Below are 19878 nucleotides of genomic sequence, written 5' to 3' on the forward strand. Positions count from 1 at the left end.
CCCCCCTGCCATATACAGTACAGCCACACCCCCCCCCTGGAATGGTTACCATGTAAGTGAACCTGAAGCTGGAGTTGGGCTTTGACATTTCCTAAAACTTTACAAAGAACTCAGATTTCCTTTCAGTAAAGGGATCATGACAGGCCTCTGATGTTACCTCATTGACAAACAGCCTTCCCAGCGAGTTCCGAGCATGAGGCCGGCACATCACGATCTCTGCAATGCCTGGAACATATGGAATAGAGAATGATATACAATTCCAACAAGACATGACGGCAATCATTCATTGAAAGGCCCAACTCTAAAGCTGGCCATACACCTACCGTAGAGATGATCTGCAGATAACTAAAGCGGGCCATACACCTAGAGATTATCTGCAGATTTTCTGTGGTCAGATGGAAGAAGTGCAACAGATTCCTCCATCTACGCTACACTGTGTGGTTGGAGGAATCTCCCGCTGGACCAAGCTTCAGTATCCTGCTAGTCGGCCCCGCTGGCTCTCAAAACACCTGAACAATCTGATTGGATGCAGGCATTGTTCAGGTATTTTAAGAGCCAGCGGGGCCGACTAGCAGGATACTGAAGCTTGGTCCAGCGGGAGATTCCTCCAACCACACAGTGTAGCGTAGATGGAGGAATCTGTTGCACTTCTTCCATCTGACCACAGAAAATCTGCAGATAATCTCTAGGTGTATGGCCAGCTTCAGACTATTCATAGACGGGAGGTCTGATGAGAGGTCTATTGACGTGCCCTGACTTCTACGCGGAGATGACCCATGGCCTGAATGGGCACACGGTTATCACATTTCTTTTATCTTCTCATTGCTCAAGACATATAAGGGTCTAAAAAATAAATATCATCACTTATTCTTCCAGCAAAAATACATCCATACATTTCATCTCTGCAAGATAGCCAATTGTTGTCAGAATGGAGCAAAAACGAATGTTGTGTAATTTCTCTTTTGGTCAAATATTCTTTAATAGATTCATTCATACAGAACAGAATGAAGAGCGAATGGGGAAAATACCGCATTATGGCCACTAGATGGAGCTGTGGTGAATACATACAATGAGGGGAATTTATCAACACGTCTGCATACAGAATCTGGAGCAGTTGCCCATGGCAACCAATAAGCTTCTCTCTTCAGTTTACTCAGTTAATATTTGAAAATGTAAGACAGAAGCTGATTGGTTTCCCTGGGCAACTGCTCCAGATTCTGTATGCTGCAGTGTTGATAAATTCCCCTCAGTGTGTCTTATTACTAACATGTATTTAGTTTCTATGATCCTCAGCTCCATCTAGTCTCAAAATATCACCCTAATCGTCCCCTCCGCTCCTCCCAAAACCTCCTGCTTTCCAGCTCCCTTATCAACTCCTCCCATGCTCGCCTCAAGGACTTTTCTAGAGTCTCTCCCATCCTCTGGAACTCTTTACCCAAACCTGTCTGTCTATCTCCCACCTTGACTGCCTTTAGGCGATCCCTTAAGACACATCTCTTCGGGGAAGCCTATCCCGCCTCAACCTAACCACTGAACCATCAAGTTGTCAAACAATTCATCCCCACTCAGCTACCTCCTCATGTATCACTTGCCCCTCCCTTTTAGATTGTAAGCCCTCAGGGGCAGGGCCCTCCTTATCATCTTGTCTTGAATTGTGACTGTAATGTCTTCCTTATATTGTAAAGCGCTGCGCAAACTGTTGGCGCTATATAAATCCTATATAATAATTAGGGATGCACCGATACCGAGTATTTGGGCGAGTACTCGTACGCGCCCAAATGCTCCGATGCCTAGCACGAGTACTTCCTGTATCAGGAAGCCGGGCTGCGCGTCATTATATGCTGCCCGGTTTCCTGATTGGGCGGGAAGCGGCTCCATGCTCGTCACTTGTGACGAGAGAGCTTGGAGCCGACTTCCCGACCAATCAGGAAGCCGGGCAGCGTGTAATGACGCGCTGCCCGGCTTCCTAATTGGTCGGGAAGCTGGCCAATCAGGAAGCCGGGCGCCTTGTAATGACGCAGCGCCCGGCATTCTGATTGGCCGGGAAGTTGGCTTCATGCTCCCTCGTTATCTCAGGACGAGGGAGCTTGATTGGCCAGCCAAACGGCTCCAGCTGGGTACCAGACGAAGGCCGCCTTCTGGCTGGAGTGGCCCTGGGGGTGACAGGCTGGACATACCAAGGTAAGAGGGGACGGACTTTCTTGTTAATCGGGAAGCCGGGTGGCGAGTCATTACACGCCCCCTGGCTTCCTGAATGGGACTTCCGTTACTCGGTATCGGCGAGTACTGAAAAAAAATGACCGATACTCAGTACCAAAATTTCGATATCGGTGCATCCCTTATAATAATAATCTAGTGGCCACAATGTGGTATTTTCCCCATTCACTCTGTTCTGTATGAATGAACCTATTGAAGACCATTCAATAAGAGAAATTACACTAAAAACATTCATTTTCGCCCCATTCTCACAACTCGCACCGAATCATCGGACCTGCAGTTTTCCCGGACGAATAAGCTATGTGATTCTTTATAAATAGAGATTTCACAACAAGCTAAAAAATAACTGTGAGTGATAACCATTGATTCCAAAGTCAGTACCTCTGGATGACCAGATCCACACCCAAGCCACTACTTACCCTAATGATAAAACGTCAACTTCCTATTGGCTGCCACAGATCTCATATTATTATAACTGCTCATGGCACTCTTTTAGTAAAGGATCAGTCAACCAACAATTGGTAGCTGCTCCAGACAATTCCACCCAACATATTAGTATTGCGATAAGCCTGCGGTAATTTAAACTACAACTCGGTCCATTTTTACTTCCTGTCCTGCAGATGCAAAAGGAAGTAAGAGGAAATCTCCCCAAAGTGAACGGAATTGAAGAGTTTTCATAGGAACAGGAAGATTTCCCCTCACCTACTGTTCTGGTGTGTATTTATGAAAAATGTGCAGAGTCATGCATCCTGCAAACCGGCATCCATTCGTGGATGGGGGCAAGAACAAATGGTATATTTTCCTTCCAGGTTGAATATAATGAATTCATAGGAATAGAGAATCAGGAAAATACCACATTATGGCCACTAGATGGAGCACTAGATGGGTCGTAGGAAATAAGTCTATATTTGCTCCTCAGCTCCATCTTGTGGCCATAATGTGGTATTTTCCTGATTCACTCCAATCTTATGAATGAATGACATTACCAATTGTCAGTAATATAGGAATTCTACATTGCCTGCAGTACTTCAAAGTACAAGTGTCAGTAACATCAGAGTTCTAAAGTGAATGCAGACGTATTAAGTACAACTATCAGTAACATGACAGTTCTAACCTGGTCCAGGTACCTTAAAGCAACAAAGCCAGGACAGTAAACTAGCTCATACAGGTCTCCCTGCAAAAAGGAGGTTAGTGAATACTTACCTCTCCTATTGCCTGCGCTGTTCTGATAAAGAGGAATTACCCTCCAAAAGTTTTATAAGTGACCCTTCTGGGAGTTTGAAACCCCTGTGTCCCCCGCAGTGCTCAGTGGTTCCTCCCGCCGACTGTGTCCTGTAGTGATGTGGCAATCGGTGGGGAGGAACCACTGAGCACAGCGGGGGACACAGATGGGTCACCTATAAAACTTCTGGAGGGTAATTCCTCTCCAGCAGAGCAGTACATGCACCAGGAGAGGTAATTAGTAGCTTCTTTTGAATTGACACCTTTGTGAGCTGCTTTCCTGATGGGACGCTTTACAATCCGGGAGTTAAGCTTTAAAGGAGAACTATGGAGGTGGGGGGGGTCTTATGGTAAAATGGCCCACACACCCCTGATTTATAGGCATGGGCTCATCTGTCTGGACACTCAGCTTGTAATGAATACAGCTATTGCAACACAACTCTGGGTGAAAAGTCTGCCTGAATCGGAAAGTTCCCAGCAATCCTTGTGCAATGACCTGCATGGCTGGAGGAGGAGTGACAGTCATAGGAGAAGTGACAGTCATGTGGCAGCCATAGGAGAAGTTGCAGTCACGTGACAGCCATAGGAGGAGTGACAGTCATGTGACAGCCATAGGAGTGACAGTTATGTGACAGCCATAGGACGAGTGACAGTCATAGGAAGCAGTTTATTGATTGTCAATAAAAACACAGCAACTAAGGACAGAGAGAGAGAGATCACTTTATAAGCCCCTCCCCCCGCTTCTAGGTCACGTGTTTAGGTCGCACTCACCCTCATTGTTTCCCTCCAGGTGGGTGACCTGCACCTCTCTGTGCCCCGCAGCTGAGCTCAGCCCCCTCTGCACAACCCTCCGAGCCACAGCCAGCTGCCGTGCCAAACTCCCCATTGCCCGGCGGTGTGAGAGCGCGCCACCTACAGCCGCACACAAGAATTCCAACCGATCTGCAGGGAGGCGGCGCCGCTGGACCTTGTGACTGACACGCCCCTGCTATCTGACTGGTCTACGCGCTGACAGCAGATCCTCCTTCCTTAAACCAGCCCGCGTATTAGTGGAGTGGACTCAGGCACAAGGAAGCTTATTGCCTCTTTAAGAGCGCTGCAGACTTCGGAGTCTAGGTACAGGCAGTGAGTCCTGATTGTTGTGCTGCTAGTTCGGGAAGAGATCCGATCATCCGCGGCCAACATGCGATCCGTCCAGAGGAAGGTGTACGTGGTGGGAGTTGGCATGACCAAGGTGTGTTCAAACAGCTCTCGGATGGGTTATGGGGGTCAGGGGTGTAATGACGTCATTAGAGGAGGGGTCTGGGCTGACCAATTGGCTGGGGGAGCAAAAGTGGGTCTGATGGGCTAAAGTAGGACTTCTCACTCTGTGCTATGCACAGTGCCTGGTTTATACCGGGGGAGCAATGGGGCAATTTTCCAAGCCCCCCTTCAAAAAGGACCGAACTCCATGCAAAAGTATAATAGTTATAAAATTAGATTATTTTGTTAAAGTTTATCTGGAAAGGCAACATATTCCCTGTGATCAGCTGCAAAAGTTTTTGCTGTGTGGTTATTATAGTGTGTGTGTGTGTGTGTGTGTGTGTGTGGCTTTGCATAGCTGTGCTCTTTGCAATTTTGTCTTCCCTAAAAATCTACTCCTGATCGGAGCAATACAGATCCCCCTCCTAATATGGATCCCCCTCCTGATCCGGAGCCGTACGGATCCCCCTCCTGATATATATCCCCCTCCTGATCCGGAGCGGTGCGGATTCCCCTCCTGATCTGGAGCAGTACGCAACCCCCTCCTGATCCCCTATTAGAGCGGTATGGATCAGATGGCACCGCTGTGCTATCCATGTCCCCCCCCCCTTTTACTGAAATTACTGTAGGTCAATGGGGAATTGGATGTAACTGGACATGTGTCCATTTGCAACAGATCACTCCTGATCCAGCATGATCAGGTCCAGTGAATCGAACTGTGTTCCGTTTGTTTTTCAATACCTGGCTGGAGTTGGGGGTAACCGGGTGTCAACAAACACCCGTCCGTTTAGACCTGGCTGCCCATAGACTAGCATTAGGCATCCAATCCGGTCTGCCTGAAAAACTGACAGGCGGACCCAATCGGACCACCCGTGTGAAAGGAACCTTAGGGCCGCAGTGGAGGTTAAACTACAAATCCCATAATCCCTTTGCCTTTGGGAGCCATAGCATAGCTGTCAGAATCTTGCAATGCCTCATGGGACTTGGAGTTCCACAACATCTGGAAGTGTCAGGGTTGCCCATCCCTGGAAGCTGTTATTTGATAGTGTGATCTTCTTCCTCTTCCTCTTCCTCTTCCTCCTCCTTATATTATATGAATATATTATACATGGATATAATAAGGTAGAAAGTAACAATAATTAGATTTTTTTTATTGCAGTTTCTGAAGCCTCGCGATGCTGTCGACTATCCAGATATGGCGAAGGAAGCTGGTGAGAGAAGGAAACAATATTATTCTTGAGTTGTGTATCAGAGGGGATTACTGAGAATGAGCTATACACTGGAAACCTGTTATTATTCATCATCTACAATGGGAGGTCTCCCCGTAATCTTATATCTGCCTGTAAAGGGGTTTGTAGATGTTTTCCTAGGAACAGGTATCCCATCCATGCTAAACAGGATGGTAGGAAGAATCTGTCCCACCGGCTATTGTATTCTGACAAGTGGCACCCGCAGCTGTCAGAATACCTAAATAATGACTGGATCTGATTGGCTGCAGTCACTGTTCAGCTCCTTCAATTCTTCAAAATTTAGGTTTGGAGGTTTCCCACCCCTGCATGAATGTTATCAGTTTTTTGATATTGTGAAGCAGTATGGGGACATTTTTGATAGCGTTATGACGTGTACAAATAGAATGTGTCACTTATATTGTCTTTGTTCCTCCCTCTTGCAGGTCAGGGCGCTCTTGCTGATGCGGGGATTCCGTATTCCCTGGTGGAACAGGCCTGCGTTGGCTATGTCTATGGTATGTAGCAGTGTGACACAATTACAGTGATAAATCCGGAGAGACAGAAGAATGGAATACACAGCGGGGGACACCTTTCCCTGTTGAATTGTCTTCCTTCTACATGGACCTTTCAAAGATAAAAAAGAACAACGAGATACATTAATAGTCACCCAATGAGTAGTAGGAGAGATTTATTGCTGATATGTGAGAGATAACATTGTGAACACTGAGATATCCTCCTTCTCTGTGTGATGCAGCAGCAGTGATCCCGGGAAAACGCCTTTTAATATTGAACACGAGTGCCACAGTTGTGACATTTGTTCTACAACATAATCTGAAATGATGGCCAAGAAGATGCCTTAGCATAATTATCCCCTCCCCCTCCCTAAAAAAATGCAAGCTTTAGAGAGGGGGCTCTGTTACAGTGAGTGATGACATGAAAGTCTATATTCTGCATTGATTTCTTTTAAAGTTGAACTCCGGGCACAAAAACTTAAAGTATATTCCTGAATAGCCACACAGGATGTAAATCCACTTTGTGTGCACCAAATGTGTGTGCAAACCCAGATATCACTGTGCTGTACATAGCCTGTTCCGAGACCCAACAGGCTCCACCCACTACAGGCTGACTACAGAAAACCAAAGGAGGGGGCGGAGACCAGACCAGTCACCCTGTACAAGTAGAGAGAGCAGCAGTGACCGGCCTTTATGGCAGGAAGCTCCTGCACACAGGCTATGTTTCACACTAGATTACTGCTCAGATCTGTAATAAATACACAAAGCACGCCAAGATTCAAGTAGGAATACACATGACTCTTGTATTTAGGCAATATTTTTTGATCCCAGGGTTCAGCTTTAATGAATAAGGGTATTACATTTATGTTACAGGTAAGCTAGGAAGCCATTTTTGAGTGATCTATCCCGCCACACACTGTTCGTCATATGTATTTTGCTTTGTAGGCGACTCTGCCTGTGGACAGCGAGCGGTCTATCACAGCCTGGGGCTCACAGGGATCCCCATCATCAATGTCAACAATAACTGTTCCACTGGCTCCACCGCTCTTTTCATGGCCAGGCAGCTGGTTCAAGGAGGTGAGTCACAAGTGGCAAACGGGGTTGTTCAGTATTCGTGTACATGCACTATTTGTGCAGTTAAACCTTGAGGTTTACAGATTTAAGTAATCGTTCAAGTGCTAGGGTAAGGGGTGAGTGTCAAGACTTCTGTTTATAGTGTTAGGGGCAAGCTTGAGAGTTAGGAGTAGGGTTACGTTTTATGGTTTAGGAAGAAGGAGGGGTTCGGTCAAGAGAAGGTTAAGTGTTTGGGTTTGGGCCATCAGAGGATTGAGTGTTTGGGTCGGGGGGGATTCAGTGTTAGGATTTGTATCAGGGGAGGGTTAAGTGTTTGGGTCAGAGGAGGGTTAAGTGAGTTGGGTCAGCGGATGGTTAAGTGTTTGGGTCGGGGGGGGATTAAGTAATAGGGTTAGGGTCAGGGGAGGGTTAAATGTTTGGGATTGGGTCAGGGCAAGGTTGAGTGTTAAGGTGCACCTTACAAATATCGGCCGATTTTCGTAAGGTTGATGGGCAGTGTACAACCGCAAATACTGTACAATCGATCAACCTTTGACTAACCAGCAGGTTAGAAATCTTCGGTTGATCGTACGATTTTCGCAAGGTTGGTGGCGTTTTCATACGTAAAAATTCGTATGATTTACACTGCACATGCGCAGACGAAAATACGTGTGGTCGATTACCGCAATTCGTCCAGGTGCTTTCTTTTAATTACCGCTGATCCAACCTTGCGATAATGGGGGCAGGATGGGGACGCCTTACGAAAATCGTACTACGGTTCGATCATCGGACGAAAAGTGTCGTCCGATGAGCGCAAGGTGTATGGGCAGCCTTAAAGGAGAACTATGGGGTAAGTGCTTTTCCCCATAGTTGTCCTAAGGGTAACGGGAGGACACAAACTAGCGTCCTCCCGTCACCCAAGGCTCAGTATACCGCAAGCTACAGTTTGCGGTATACTGAGACGCCGCAGCTGAAACGGATTCCGACAATTATGTCTGGATCCACCCAGCTGCGTGAGTGACGGCTGACTGCCTATCTAGAGGCAGAGCCAGCTGTACCCGCCCCCTCCCCCGTCCGTTCCACCAGTCAGCGCTGGAGGATCGGAGAGGGGAATCCAGTCCCTCCCCTGTCACGGCAGACAGCCGTGACAGGATTGAGAAGTAAGCGAATTACGGTATATGTTCGCTCACTTCCCGATCTACTGAGCCGACCTGTGACAGTTTCATTGTCACAGGTCGGCTAGAACTATGAGGATCAGTGAAAAGCACTCACCTCATAGTTCTCCTTTTAAGGTTTGAGTTGAGAGAAGGTTAAGTGTTGAGGTTTGGGTCAGAGGAGGAATTAAGTATCAGATTAGAATGGATGCTTAGTGCACATACAACTGTTTTTATACAATTTGGTTGAGAGCTAACATGCATGGAGTGGAGACAAGGAGATGAGGCCCATTTGTGTCTTGAATTCTTGTGCACTTAATATGTTCTCTGTCATATTGAACCAAGTTATTATTTGACCTGGTTGATGTGCTGGCTTGTATTCGTCATCCAATAGCTCGTTTCTTCATTGCTTTTTATATTTTCATTTCCCTGCAGGTCTGGCAGACTGTGTTCTAGCCCTCGGTTTTGAGAAGATGGAGCGGGGATCTTTGAAGCCCAAGGTTGGGAATGACAATTTATTTCTCTTTTAATGTCAGTAACTGCATACAACCATCAATAACATTATCAATTACGTTTCTAAAAGTTGAAAGAACTTGAAAATGCACATTGTGATCAATAACAAATGTGGACACGGGTGCATATAAAATACATTACTACTCATTCTAGGCTGGGGACAGGTTTTATCTCATGTGCTAGATTTGAGTCTATAGTGTGCAGCCTTTCTCACCCAGGGTTTGGTGGAACTCTAAGGTTTCTAAGGGTTCTTTGATCTGTGACAGATTAATCTCCCACCTACAATGACCACCAATGCAGGGGTACAGTTCCCATTGACCTCAAATGTAAGTGGTCACTTCTATACCGGTAACCAGTATAAAGAGGCTTTTTTTTTTTTTCTTGACCACCAATGTAAGGTGCCACTTTTCCACTGACAACCAGTGTAGGCAGACACTACAATGTTCACAGTTTGTTCACCTTATCTGGTCATTATTTGTTTAATTTAGTTATTATTGTCATATAGAGCAGGCGAGTGTTGTAAAAGAATCTGCACTGGGTGTCAAATACACTAGTTATGCAATTTTCTATATTCTCCTATTTAAACGTTACAACTTGCTGATCATACTAATGTACCGAGACCTGTAGATGTAATATATGTTTGCAGGTCCCCTGAGATCTTAAATGGTTTTAGGGTTTCCTCTGGAGTGGAAGGTTGAGACAAGCTGCTGTAGACCTAGGATGGTCAGATATGCAGGTAAAATAGGACTCCAAGAACTGACATTGCAAACTTCAGAGTTCACCATAAGAGTGTTCACTCATCTCTGCCAAACATTGAAGTCTCTCAGTGGAGAAGAGAAGGGCGGTGTGGGGAGAGGGCTCCAGTGTATCTGGTGGGGATTGGAGAAGCTTTTCAAAAGATGAGGCTCACTAGAAATCTGACCTTCTCATGTACAAACGATCTTTCCATACACTAACTTTTGTATTGAAAAGATTACAAAATACACATGTGCCAGAGAATATCAGAATGATACATATTGTTTACAACATTTTGATCAGCTGACAATTGGACATACATGACAGATCAGTTGTCTGATGGAAGACATCCTACCTGTTGAAGTTATATACACAACACTTTTTGTAGAAATTGGTTGTTACCCAAAAGAAGTGTCAACTCAAAACTGAACCCTTTTTTTAATTTTATTTTTTAACAAACCTCTATCTAATGTCCGTGGGAAGCCCTGGGCAGGAGATGGCACCTGCTATACCTGAAAATGAGCGGATTAGTTGCTGTTCATTTCAAGTCGAGTGTCAGTTTTGCTGGAGAGGGAAACTGAAGAAATATTGTCAACCTCAAACACAGCGTTATCCCAGGAATCTTCTGATATTCATCAACTCTGTTCTGTAGATTCTATGTGTCATATGTAAGCTGACTTGTGTTTGTTGGTTTATTCCATCTAAAAAAAATAAAATAAATGTCAGTGCTTGAAAAACACCCATAATGTACATTGTCCAGATAGAAGTTTTACGATATCAACAATGGTCCCTAGGACAGACAGTGAGGTTAGATCCCCATACCAGTCCAAAGACAGCAATTCTCACCCATCAGTGATTCCAATCCTTCCACACCCTTCCCAAAACTAGAAAAACAATTTTATCTGGGGCTATAATTTTATCCTGAGAGCATTGAACTCTACAGAGATCAAGCTTATGGAGTGTGGATTTGCCGAAGGCAGTTAAGCGTGTCTTGTCTTGGTTTCTATTTAGCAATTACTGATCTGCTGTAAATACTTTATGATGTGTGCTCCCATGGGGATTAAATGGACTGTACAGGTAGTGCCAATCAGCTCCATTTACCTCCCTGGCATATAAAACTCAAGCAAACACTTTATACCATCCTGTTCAGGAATTTGCATGTATGCTATATTCATATTAAAGAGGAAATGAACTCTGCAAGCTGTGCCTAAAAAAAGACGGGCAGGGGGCATTAAAATAGTCACCAGTGTTTCCTGTGGTCTCCCTGCAGCTGGTATTTTCCCCATTACAAACTTGCCATGCCTTGTTCTACATTGTGGTTTTGTATGGTTTGGAGGCGTCCATCTTGGTAGAGGCAGAGCTTTTCTTCCTCATGTCGGAGCCTTCAGCAAGGAGAACAGCGAGCAGTACAGTAGCACAATCAGAAAATCTAACACCACATCTCCTGAGACTAGCAGGGGCACCAGTGCCCTATATCTCACACTGCAGATATACAGCTATTAGGCTGTAGGTACTAGAGTCCCTAGGTATTCAAGACAAAAAGTACACGTTTTACCAGTACTGCTTAGACACTATTAATATTTCGAAATGTGCCCTACAATATAAGAAATCTTTACTTTTGAGTTCATTTACACTTGAATCAGGCAGGGTAACCGCACCATATTTCTAACAATACACAATGCATTTGTGTCCTATTTCTTAGTTTGTTGACCGAACCAGTCCCATGGATAAGCATGTGGAAGTTTTGGCGAGCAAATATGGCCTGGAGTCTGCTCCTTTGGCACCGCAGTTTTTTGGAAGAGCTGGTCTTGAACATATGGAGAAATATGGTAAGTGTACAGCAATGTAAAGGAAAGGGAGAGGATGCCATTGCTGGACTCTTCCTCTGAAAATGCTTCTTGTCTGGCTGTCATGATGATCCAGTGGCTTCATTGTTGTGTTATGACTTCCATCTCAATTTCTAATTTTGCATGCTTGTTCATGTTCAATGACTTAGAAAGTATTAAAACCAGAGAGAGAGAGAAAAGACTATCATTCTTAGAATGTTACCAGTGGCATGCCACAATAGTGCTCTTAGTACAGGTTTCTTTTAAAGTTCAATTGGTTTATTACTGTAAAGAAGGGATATCCTGATACCGGGCATTTTCATGACGACTTGTACTCATGAAAATTCCCCCATGCTAAAGGCCAATACCGGCCCTTTAAATTTTTAAACAAGAGCAGCTACCTGAGGTCCTGTTTTTGCTGGGGACCTCAGGTAGCCTGCTGGGGACCTCGTGGCAGCTGTCTTTGACAGTACCAGTCCAGCCCCACATCTCCTCCTCCTTTCCGGCACCTGCAGAGACCGGCACAGCACTGGACAGCCCAACACACACCCGTACAACCCTGGAGCTGGGCGTCCGCCCACAGAGTCTTGGAGAGCCTGGAACCCACCTGTACAACCCTGGTGCGACCTGCACGCAGCCCTGTATACATTCTGTATTCTCCATTGCTGAATAATCGTGGATTGTTGAGATTTGTAGTAGTCTATAGCTGGTTGCCATTCTCCAGTGCTGTATACTAAGTGATTATACAGCAATAGAGAATGGCGACCAGCTATAGAGGAGTACAAATCTCAGCAATCCATGATTGCTGGTTGCCATTCTCCATTGCTGAACAATCATGGATTGGGTTACCCTTCTTCATAAGTATAAAGAAACTGCACTAAAATCATAAGTCTGTATTGTTCCTGAGGGTAAGTACTTGTACATGGTCTTGAAAAAAATGGTATCGGGACATCCCTACTGTAAAGCAACCAGGCTGTAAATAAAGATTGCAGCTCCAATTAACAGTGCTGCTCGGTAGGTGAGGGGTGCTGTTGATAAGAGCAGTGTTCAGACTGCAGGTGAGCCAGGCTTTTGCTTTGTGTGGAAGAGCCGCGGTCTAACTCGCCTATATGCTGGCAGCCCAGTATTTTAATCCTTGCTGCAGCACTTGACAGAAGTCCAGAAGTAAAAGCGTTCCATATTTATTGTATATAATTTTAAATTGTAGGGCCCTCCTAACCTTCTTGTTTTGAATTGTAATGTCTCCCTTTTATTTTGTGAAGTGCTACAGAAACTGTTGGTGCTAAATGAAATTTTTGATTATTATGTGAATCCTCACTAGTACAGTAAAACATAGCAAGGGTTCAATTGGGCTTTAAGAAGGACCATTTGCACTGCACTATTACTTGACTCGCATGAAAACTATAATATAAATATAATAGACTGATGGTGTTTGGCTCTTGACACCATTCCCAGCATTATATAAGTACAAGAAGCTGGAGAGTTACCAATCTGATAGCATCCATCAGAAAATATATGATCCCTTTTGTGTAAATTGAACCTGTATAATTTACCATAACGCCACAGGCAACAAATTAAAACAGATTTCTGTTTATTAAGGTCTTACTCATTCTCTTTGAAGTGTTTCTCAATTCAGTTTCTAGTCTGTACATTGGTGCCCATCCACAATTAAATCATATGGATTTCAAAAGGGAATGATGTGACATCACGTGTATGTCATTTGTTAAACTCTGTTTTATTCCTCCCACATAGGAACAAAGCCAGAACATTTTGCTAAGATTGCATGGAAGAACCACAAGCATTCAGCAAACAACCCGTAAGTGTGGTGTGACATCTCCTGAGTTTATAAAGATCCTCATCCTCTACATATAATGATACCAGTTTGTGTGTCTGCACATTGTGTGGTGTCTTGTAGGTGTGACTGACCGTAATATGGCAGTTGTATTGCTGATGAAGCATTAGGATATTCCAATACCTTCCAACCATTATTGTTTATTCTCCATCAGCAGATTTCCCAGTGCAGTTACCTTATATATGTTATGTTCTACTGATTCAGCGGTTTCAATCAGCCTGGATCAGTATGTCTGTCCAGCTACTAGCATTTTCAGAAGGGGCTTGCCGATGCAGCCTGTATTTTTCCCTGTGAGATTGTCAGGTTATCTTCAAAACCTCAAACTTCTGTATGAAAGGGCAACTTTGATAAATTTAAAGGAGAACTATGAGGTGAGTGCTTTTCACTCTCCTCATAGTTCTAGCCGACCTGTGACAATGAGACTCACAGGTCGGCTCAGTAGATCGGGAGGTGAGCGAACACATACCGGCGTTTGCTCACCTCTCGATCCTGTCACAGCCCTCTGCTGTGACAGGGGAGGGGCTGGATTCACCCCTCCCCCGCTCCGATCCAGCAGCGCTGACTGCCGGATCGGACGGGGGAGGGGGCAGGTACAGCTGGCTCTGCCTCTAGATAGGCAGAACCAGCTGTCACTCACGCAGCTGGGCGGATCCAGACATAATTGTCGGGAACCGCTTTAGCTGTGGTGTCTCAGTATACCGCGAGCAGTAGCTTGCGGTATACTGAGCTTAGGGTGACGGGAGGACACTAGTTTGTGTTCTCCCGTTACCCTAAGGAGAACTATGGGGAAAAGCCTTAACCCCATAGTTCTCCTTTTTAAGGTCCCATATAGTTACTTCATGTTGGAGGTTTAATAGTACAGTAAAGCTTTACCTTCATTGACTTTATGAAGCGCGGGCACTCTGTGTCTAGGCTTGGATGTGTGGTGGTCACCCTCCTGTAAGAATGTCAGATTAGTTATCATGTACTTTATTCTTCATGCAGGAACTCACAGTTTCAAGATGAATACAGCCTTGACGAGGTGAAACAATCCCGGAAAGTCTTTGATTATCTTACAGTTCTTCAATGCTGGTATGTGAAAACAAAGCTTGAGACAATAAAGGGTCTTGCAGAGTCTTTACAATGATAACCATGTAAAAGATCACCTTGATATAAGTAATGATATTGCTATGGGTTAATGTTTGAAATATTCTTGTTTCTATGTACAGCCCTCAGGGGCAGGGCCCTCCTTACCATCTTGTCTTGAATTGTATTGTGATTGTAATGTCTTCCTTATTGTAAAGCGCTGTGCAAACTATTGGCGCTATAAAAATCCTGTATAATAATGTATATATTTTGTCATTTTATATGTAAAGTACGTGGAGGCTGCCCTATTTACTCATTATATACACAGGCTGCTTTGCAGTGCTTCACAATAGTTTTACTGCTCCTTCTCACAATGCATGTCTGTGATCATATGCCCCAGTCTGTGCTGTCCCATGCAATCAAATTCCTTCTTTCATTTTCACATATTAGAAAGGGAAACCTAGGCAGTTTTAATTACCAGATTTTGCAAAGCTTGTGTCCTACCCCTGGAGAAGAGGTAGTCCATTTGCCTGCCAGCCTAAATTTAGACCGCCAACGGAGCACTTGTTTAGAAGCCAGTAATCAGTGCCCTGTAATCTGCTGTCAACAACAACAAAAAGTTAAACATTTTAGTATGTGTATATATAATGTTCAATTAATCTGACATTCTCCAAACATTCACTTCAGGTAAATCCTTCTGGTACATGTACTTTAAATGATGATTAATTCACCACCAGTGAATGTTTGGTGAAAGTCACCTTCACTGCGTTATAAATGCCCTTATGTGTAGATGACCGGAACCCCTACCTGTGTAGCTACTGCAGTGATACAAGCTTCCCCCTCCCAAGGTTGTGCTAATATTGTGTAGATCTAGTTTTGTATATTTTTGGGTTCGTGACTATTATATATTTTATTTTTTTTGTCCTGCAGCCCAACTTCAGATGGAGCAGCAGCTGCTATTCTAGTTAGTGAGGACTTTGTTCACAAACACGGGTTGGAGGGCCAGGCAGTAGAGATCCTGGCGCAGGAAATGGTCACCGACACCTCCAGCACATTTCAGGAGGACAGCTGCATTAAACTGGTAAGAATGGGGTACTTCAAATGTTCCTGTAAAATGTCCGGACACACGGCTATACACAGTTGAAATTTGTATATAAGTAGTTGCTTTCTCAGTTCTTTGTAAAATCATGGGCATACTACTAGTAATCCATCCATGTGCTGTACAGCTGCATTATATAAGCAGAGTGACTGCACTTTTCAGTGCATGCAGTGATGTGGACTACGTGTCCCTGCTATAACTCCAGCCTGGAGTAATATCAGCATACGGATGATAGTCATTCTGAGCTCTCTACCTCTTAACCTAAGCACCTCCCCCTCCGACTGCAAGGCTGATTTCCTGGCCCTATACATGGTGAGAGGGGTCCATGTATTTACCACCATGCAAAGAGGCTTGGCTGCTTGTATCACGATGCCAATCATAGGCCTGCAGCAAGTACATTCTGCTCCGTTTGAGCAGCTCTCGCATCAGATGTTGTCCCCTTTCCTCTGACATTGCCATAATTTACAAAAATCAGTTAAGAGTTTCATTTGTATGCTTAGAGCTTTTCTTTGCTCTAATTTATGGATTTTTATGGAGTTTTCCTGTTATATACTCCTATTAATTTCTCTCTTGTCCTTACAGGTTGGCTATGACATGACTAAGACTGCAGCCGAGCGCTGTTATCAGAAAGCTGGTGTGAGGCCGGAAGATGTGAATGTGATTGAACTTCATGATTGCTTCTCTGCTAATGAGCTGATTACATATGAAGCACTGGGACTCTGTCCTCCAGGTGGGTCCTCCCTCGAAACCTATGTTACAATATGGGGTCCCATTTCTGTTCTTTGAAAGGGAGACTATAATGTTCGGGAGTCACTGTTTATGTTCATGGGTTCTTTTTCATTTTTAAAGCGGAACTCCAGGAATGATCTTCTATGGAAACTTGCTTGACTCGATGTAAGCATCTGATATCCAGAGTGTTGCTGGGGATGCTAAAAATTACTGTAATAGTCTGTGCTACATACAGTGATAGATGTGATCTTCCAGGTGCAGCTCCAGCGGCTTCCCGTCTGCACACTGAACACAGGGAGTCGTTCGCTCAGCACCACCACCATTTAGAGAACCGCTTGTATTTTGTTCAATGAAAACAAGGCATTTTCTGATTGGAGAAGGTGGAGATTGTGATGTCACCCATCCCTCCTCTCCACTTCATCCAATCAGAGAATTCCTTGCATTAATTGAAAGAAATACAAGGCATTCTCCGAGTGGCAGCAAGTCTAATCACATGACTCCCCTGTGCTCAGTCTGCTGGAGCCAATGTCGGAAGATCATGTCTATCACTGTATGTAGCGCGGACTACTGCAGTGATTTTCAGCATCCCCAGGAGCCCTTCGGCTAGCAGATATGGATACTTGCATCTAACCAAGCTGAAGCAGTGTCTGTCCCACCCCAAAATGAACATTCTGGGGTGCAGAATGTTTCAAAATCTACAATTATATGGTTGTCGGCAGAACAGGAGGTTCCAATAGGAACACCTGTTTTGGTTACAACAGTCTAAGAGCGGAATTTTTCTCTGGGGAGAGTTTCACTCACTTTCTGTTGTATTTGTGGTACAGAAAATGAAGCGAAATATTCCCACTAGGGATGCCAATTGCAGTAAAAAGACGCCAGTGACCAAACCCTTTCATAATCTATCCAAAATATTGGAAGGAGAAAAAAAAGTGTGGCTGGAGTTTTACTTTAATGTACATTAAATGAAAATGATGAGATAAAACTGACACGGGCTTGTGATGCAAGGACAGTTTAATTAAACTCCATGTGATTCATTTTAAGGACAAGCTGGTGAATTGATTGACAGAGGAGACAACACGTATGGAGGCCGGTGGGTCATCAATCCAAGCGGTGGATTGATCTCCAAGGGACATCCTCTGGGAGCAACAGGTCAGATATGAAGTGTTATGGCCATGTGGTAAGGTGCTGGGATAAGCAAATATTGTCTGATTACAAGAGGCATGCATGTTCTTACTCGAATCCTGGTGAGCTTTGTGTTTCTGCTAGATCAGTAATCCAGTGTGAAGATTTCCCTCTGTGCAGGAGCGTCCTGTAATAGACCAGTCTCTTTGCCCTCTCTCCTTGTGCAGGGTGACTGGTTCTTGTATCCACCCCCTTTTATAGTTTTCTGCAGGCAACTTGTAGTGGGTGGAGCCTGCTGAGTAGGGTATGTGCAGCACACTGATGTCACTGCTACATTTACAAGGATATTTCTGGGTTTGGATGGGCATTTGGTGCATGTAAAGTTGGCTAACATCCTGTGTGACTATGAAGCAACATATTTAAATGAGAGTTTGTGTCTGAAATTCAGCTTTAAAGCCCAGCTCCAGCTTGAATTTTTATTTTATTTTATATAAACCAATGCATTTATTGAAAATTAAACCTTGAATTGTATAGAAGGGTACAGGGCTTCTCCTTTTATATCCAGCCTTGTGATCAGCACTGCCTTGTTAACAAATACATTGGGGGAAGGTGTATACATGCATGTCCTGATGTGAGGGAGTGCTATACTAAGAGGTGAATTCCCAATGAGCTCTCCATTTTAATGTGTGTATGGGAATTTAAAGAGACCCTGCCACCTTGCTCATGCAGTGCACATAGTGTCTTTGAAAAAGCCCCCCTTGCCCTTATACTTGCCTTACCTGCACTTTTTTGCATGCCCTTGCTCCTCCGATACCTGGCACTTCGTAGTGCATAGGGACATGTTACCTGATCCCTTGTAATAGTGCCCTGGCCTAGTAGCTAACTGCTAGGCTTGAGAACTGGCCCATCATGGAGGAGTGACATCACCGTTCCCCAGTGTCTCCAACACAGCCAATCTTAGTTCAGTGGAGGAAGGAGCTGTGAGGGAGCACAGGCAAGGTGAGTATATGGGAGGTCAGGGGGCTGCTTTGTAGAGACACTGGTAACTTTGTCCTGCATGAGCAAGGTGAAAGTATCACCAACTATCTAAAGTGCCACCTCCAAGTGTCTGCACTTTAAAAAAAATATATTTCTATAGCCTTTTCTCCCTGGGGACTCAAAGCCCCCTATTTGCTGCTGGGACAGCCATCTTAGACACCCTCAGTAGAATATCATCCTATGGTCAATTTTAGCCAGGAGCTATTTAACCTAGCAGTATATCTTTGGAGTGTAGGAGGAAATCCACCCAAAACGAGGGAGAACATGCAAACTCCATGCAGATAGTGTCTTGGCCAGAACTGGAACCGAGGACCCCCAGTTCTGCAAGGTGGAAGTATTAACCACTGAGCAGGGCCGGCCTTTGGGGTGTGCGGGCTGTGCGGTCGCACAGGGCACCATAGCAACGTGGGCGCCTGGCGACCGACACAAATTCTGTCCCCAAACGTCTGTAAAGATCGCCCGCGGGCGCGGCACCCCTCCGTGCGGACGCTGGACTACTCACTATGACAGCTCAGCCAGGCAGCACAGTAGTGACAGTGTCACTGGCAGTCTGTAGATCAATCATTAAGATGGCCGACAGCGCGGCGGCCATCTTTAAAACTGGCAACAGTACTGGCAAGCCACCGGTCGGATTCTGCAGGAAAGACGGCGTGGGCGGCTGTCCCTGCCTTGTCAGGAGCAGGGATGAGGAGCTCATAGAGCATGCGCACTGAGAAGACAAAGGAGGGCAAGGATCCGCAGAAGCTGATGTAAAAACTCTTTTCTGTAAGTAATTTTTTTTAAATAAATGCAGTGTACTGCTTAATGTCTGTTTTGTCTTTTATTATTTAAATAGGGTGTTTCTTAAAGGAACAGTAAATACAAAAATAAAAAAATACTTTATTGTAATTATGTATGATATTTGATATTAAATATACAGGTAGTGGTATTATACCGTGTTATATACAGTATATGTGGCGTTATTATACCGTGTGATTTACCGTGTGACTGTCAGTCAGAAAAGAAAAAAAAAAAGGCATACGAATGCATAACTAGATTCCTATTGGCTATTGCACTTTGCAATAGCCAATAGCAAACTAGCTAATGCACCCGCCCACTGCTGCTGTCAATCAGCAGAGGGGGACCTGAATTTTTCTATCAGGTCCTCTTCTGGTGATTGAAAGCAGCAGAGGGCGGGTGCAATAGCTAGTTTGCTATTGGCTATTGCAAAGTGCAATAGCCAATAGGAATCTTACTATGCATTCGTATGCCTTTTTTTTTCTATTCTGACG

The 19878-nt window shown here is 44.6% G+C and overlaps 2 protein-coding genes across 6 annotated transcripts in view; one reads left to right on the top strand and one right to left on the bottom strand.

Moving 5' to 3' along the window:
- The window catches only part of ECHDC2 (enoyl-CoA hydratase domain containing 2), a 15268-nt gene extending 10895 nt beyond the window's left edge, over positions 1-4373 (bottom strand). The window contains exons 1-2 of the mRNA XM_018552461.1: positions 4210-4373; positions 158-225 (exon numbers count right to left, since the gene is read on the bottom strand). Coding sequence (XP_018407963.1) covers positions 158-225; positions 4210-4324 — 183 coding nt within the window. The 5' untranslated portion in view covers positions 4325-4373. The remainder of the gene's footprint in view (positions 1-157; positions 226-4209) is intronic.
- A 142-nt stretch (positions 4374-4515) lies between these two features.
- SCP2 (sterol carrier protein 2) overlaps positions 4516-19878 on the top strand; it is a 30553-nt gene continuing 15190 nt past the window's right edge. Inside the window, exons 1-11 of one of the 5 annotated variants that reach the window (XM_018552478.1) lie at positions 4516-4672; positions 5840-5891; positions 6353-6424; positions 7367-7498; positions 9064-9128; positions 11579-11705; positions 13455-13518; positions 14539-14625; positions 15550-15700; positions 16301-16448; positions 17489-17596. In XM_018552478.1, the coding sequence (XP_018407980.1) occupies positions 4622-4672; positions 5840-5891; positions 6353-6424; positions 7367-7498; positions 9064-9128; positions 11579-11705; positions 13455-13518; positions 14539-14625; positions 15550-15700; positions 16301-16448; positions 17489-17596 (1057 nt within the window). In that variant the 5' untranslated portion in view covers positions 4516-4621. Of the gene's footprint in view, positions 4673-5839; positions 5898-6352; positions 6425-7366; positions 7499-9063; positions 9129-11578; positions 11706-13454; positions 13519-14538; positions 14626-15549; positions 15701-16300; positions 16449-17488; positions 17597-19878 lie in introns of all 5 variants that reach the window. The other 4 variants (XM_018552477.1, XM_018552476.1, XM_018552480.1 and 1 more) reach the window with 4 other exon arrangements.

Source organism: Nanorana parkeri, unplaced genomic scaffold (assembly GCF_000935625.1).
Source record: "Nanorana parkeri isolate BGI_ZX_2015 unplaced genomic scaffold, ASM93562v1 scaffold89, whole genome shotgun sequence".
Classification (NCBI taxonomy): domain Eukaryota; kingdom Metazoa; phylum Chordata; class Amphibia; order Anura; family Dicroglossidae; genus Nanorana; species Nanorana parkeri.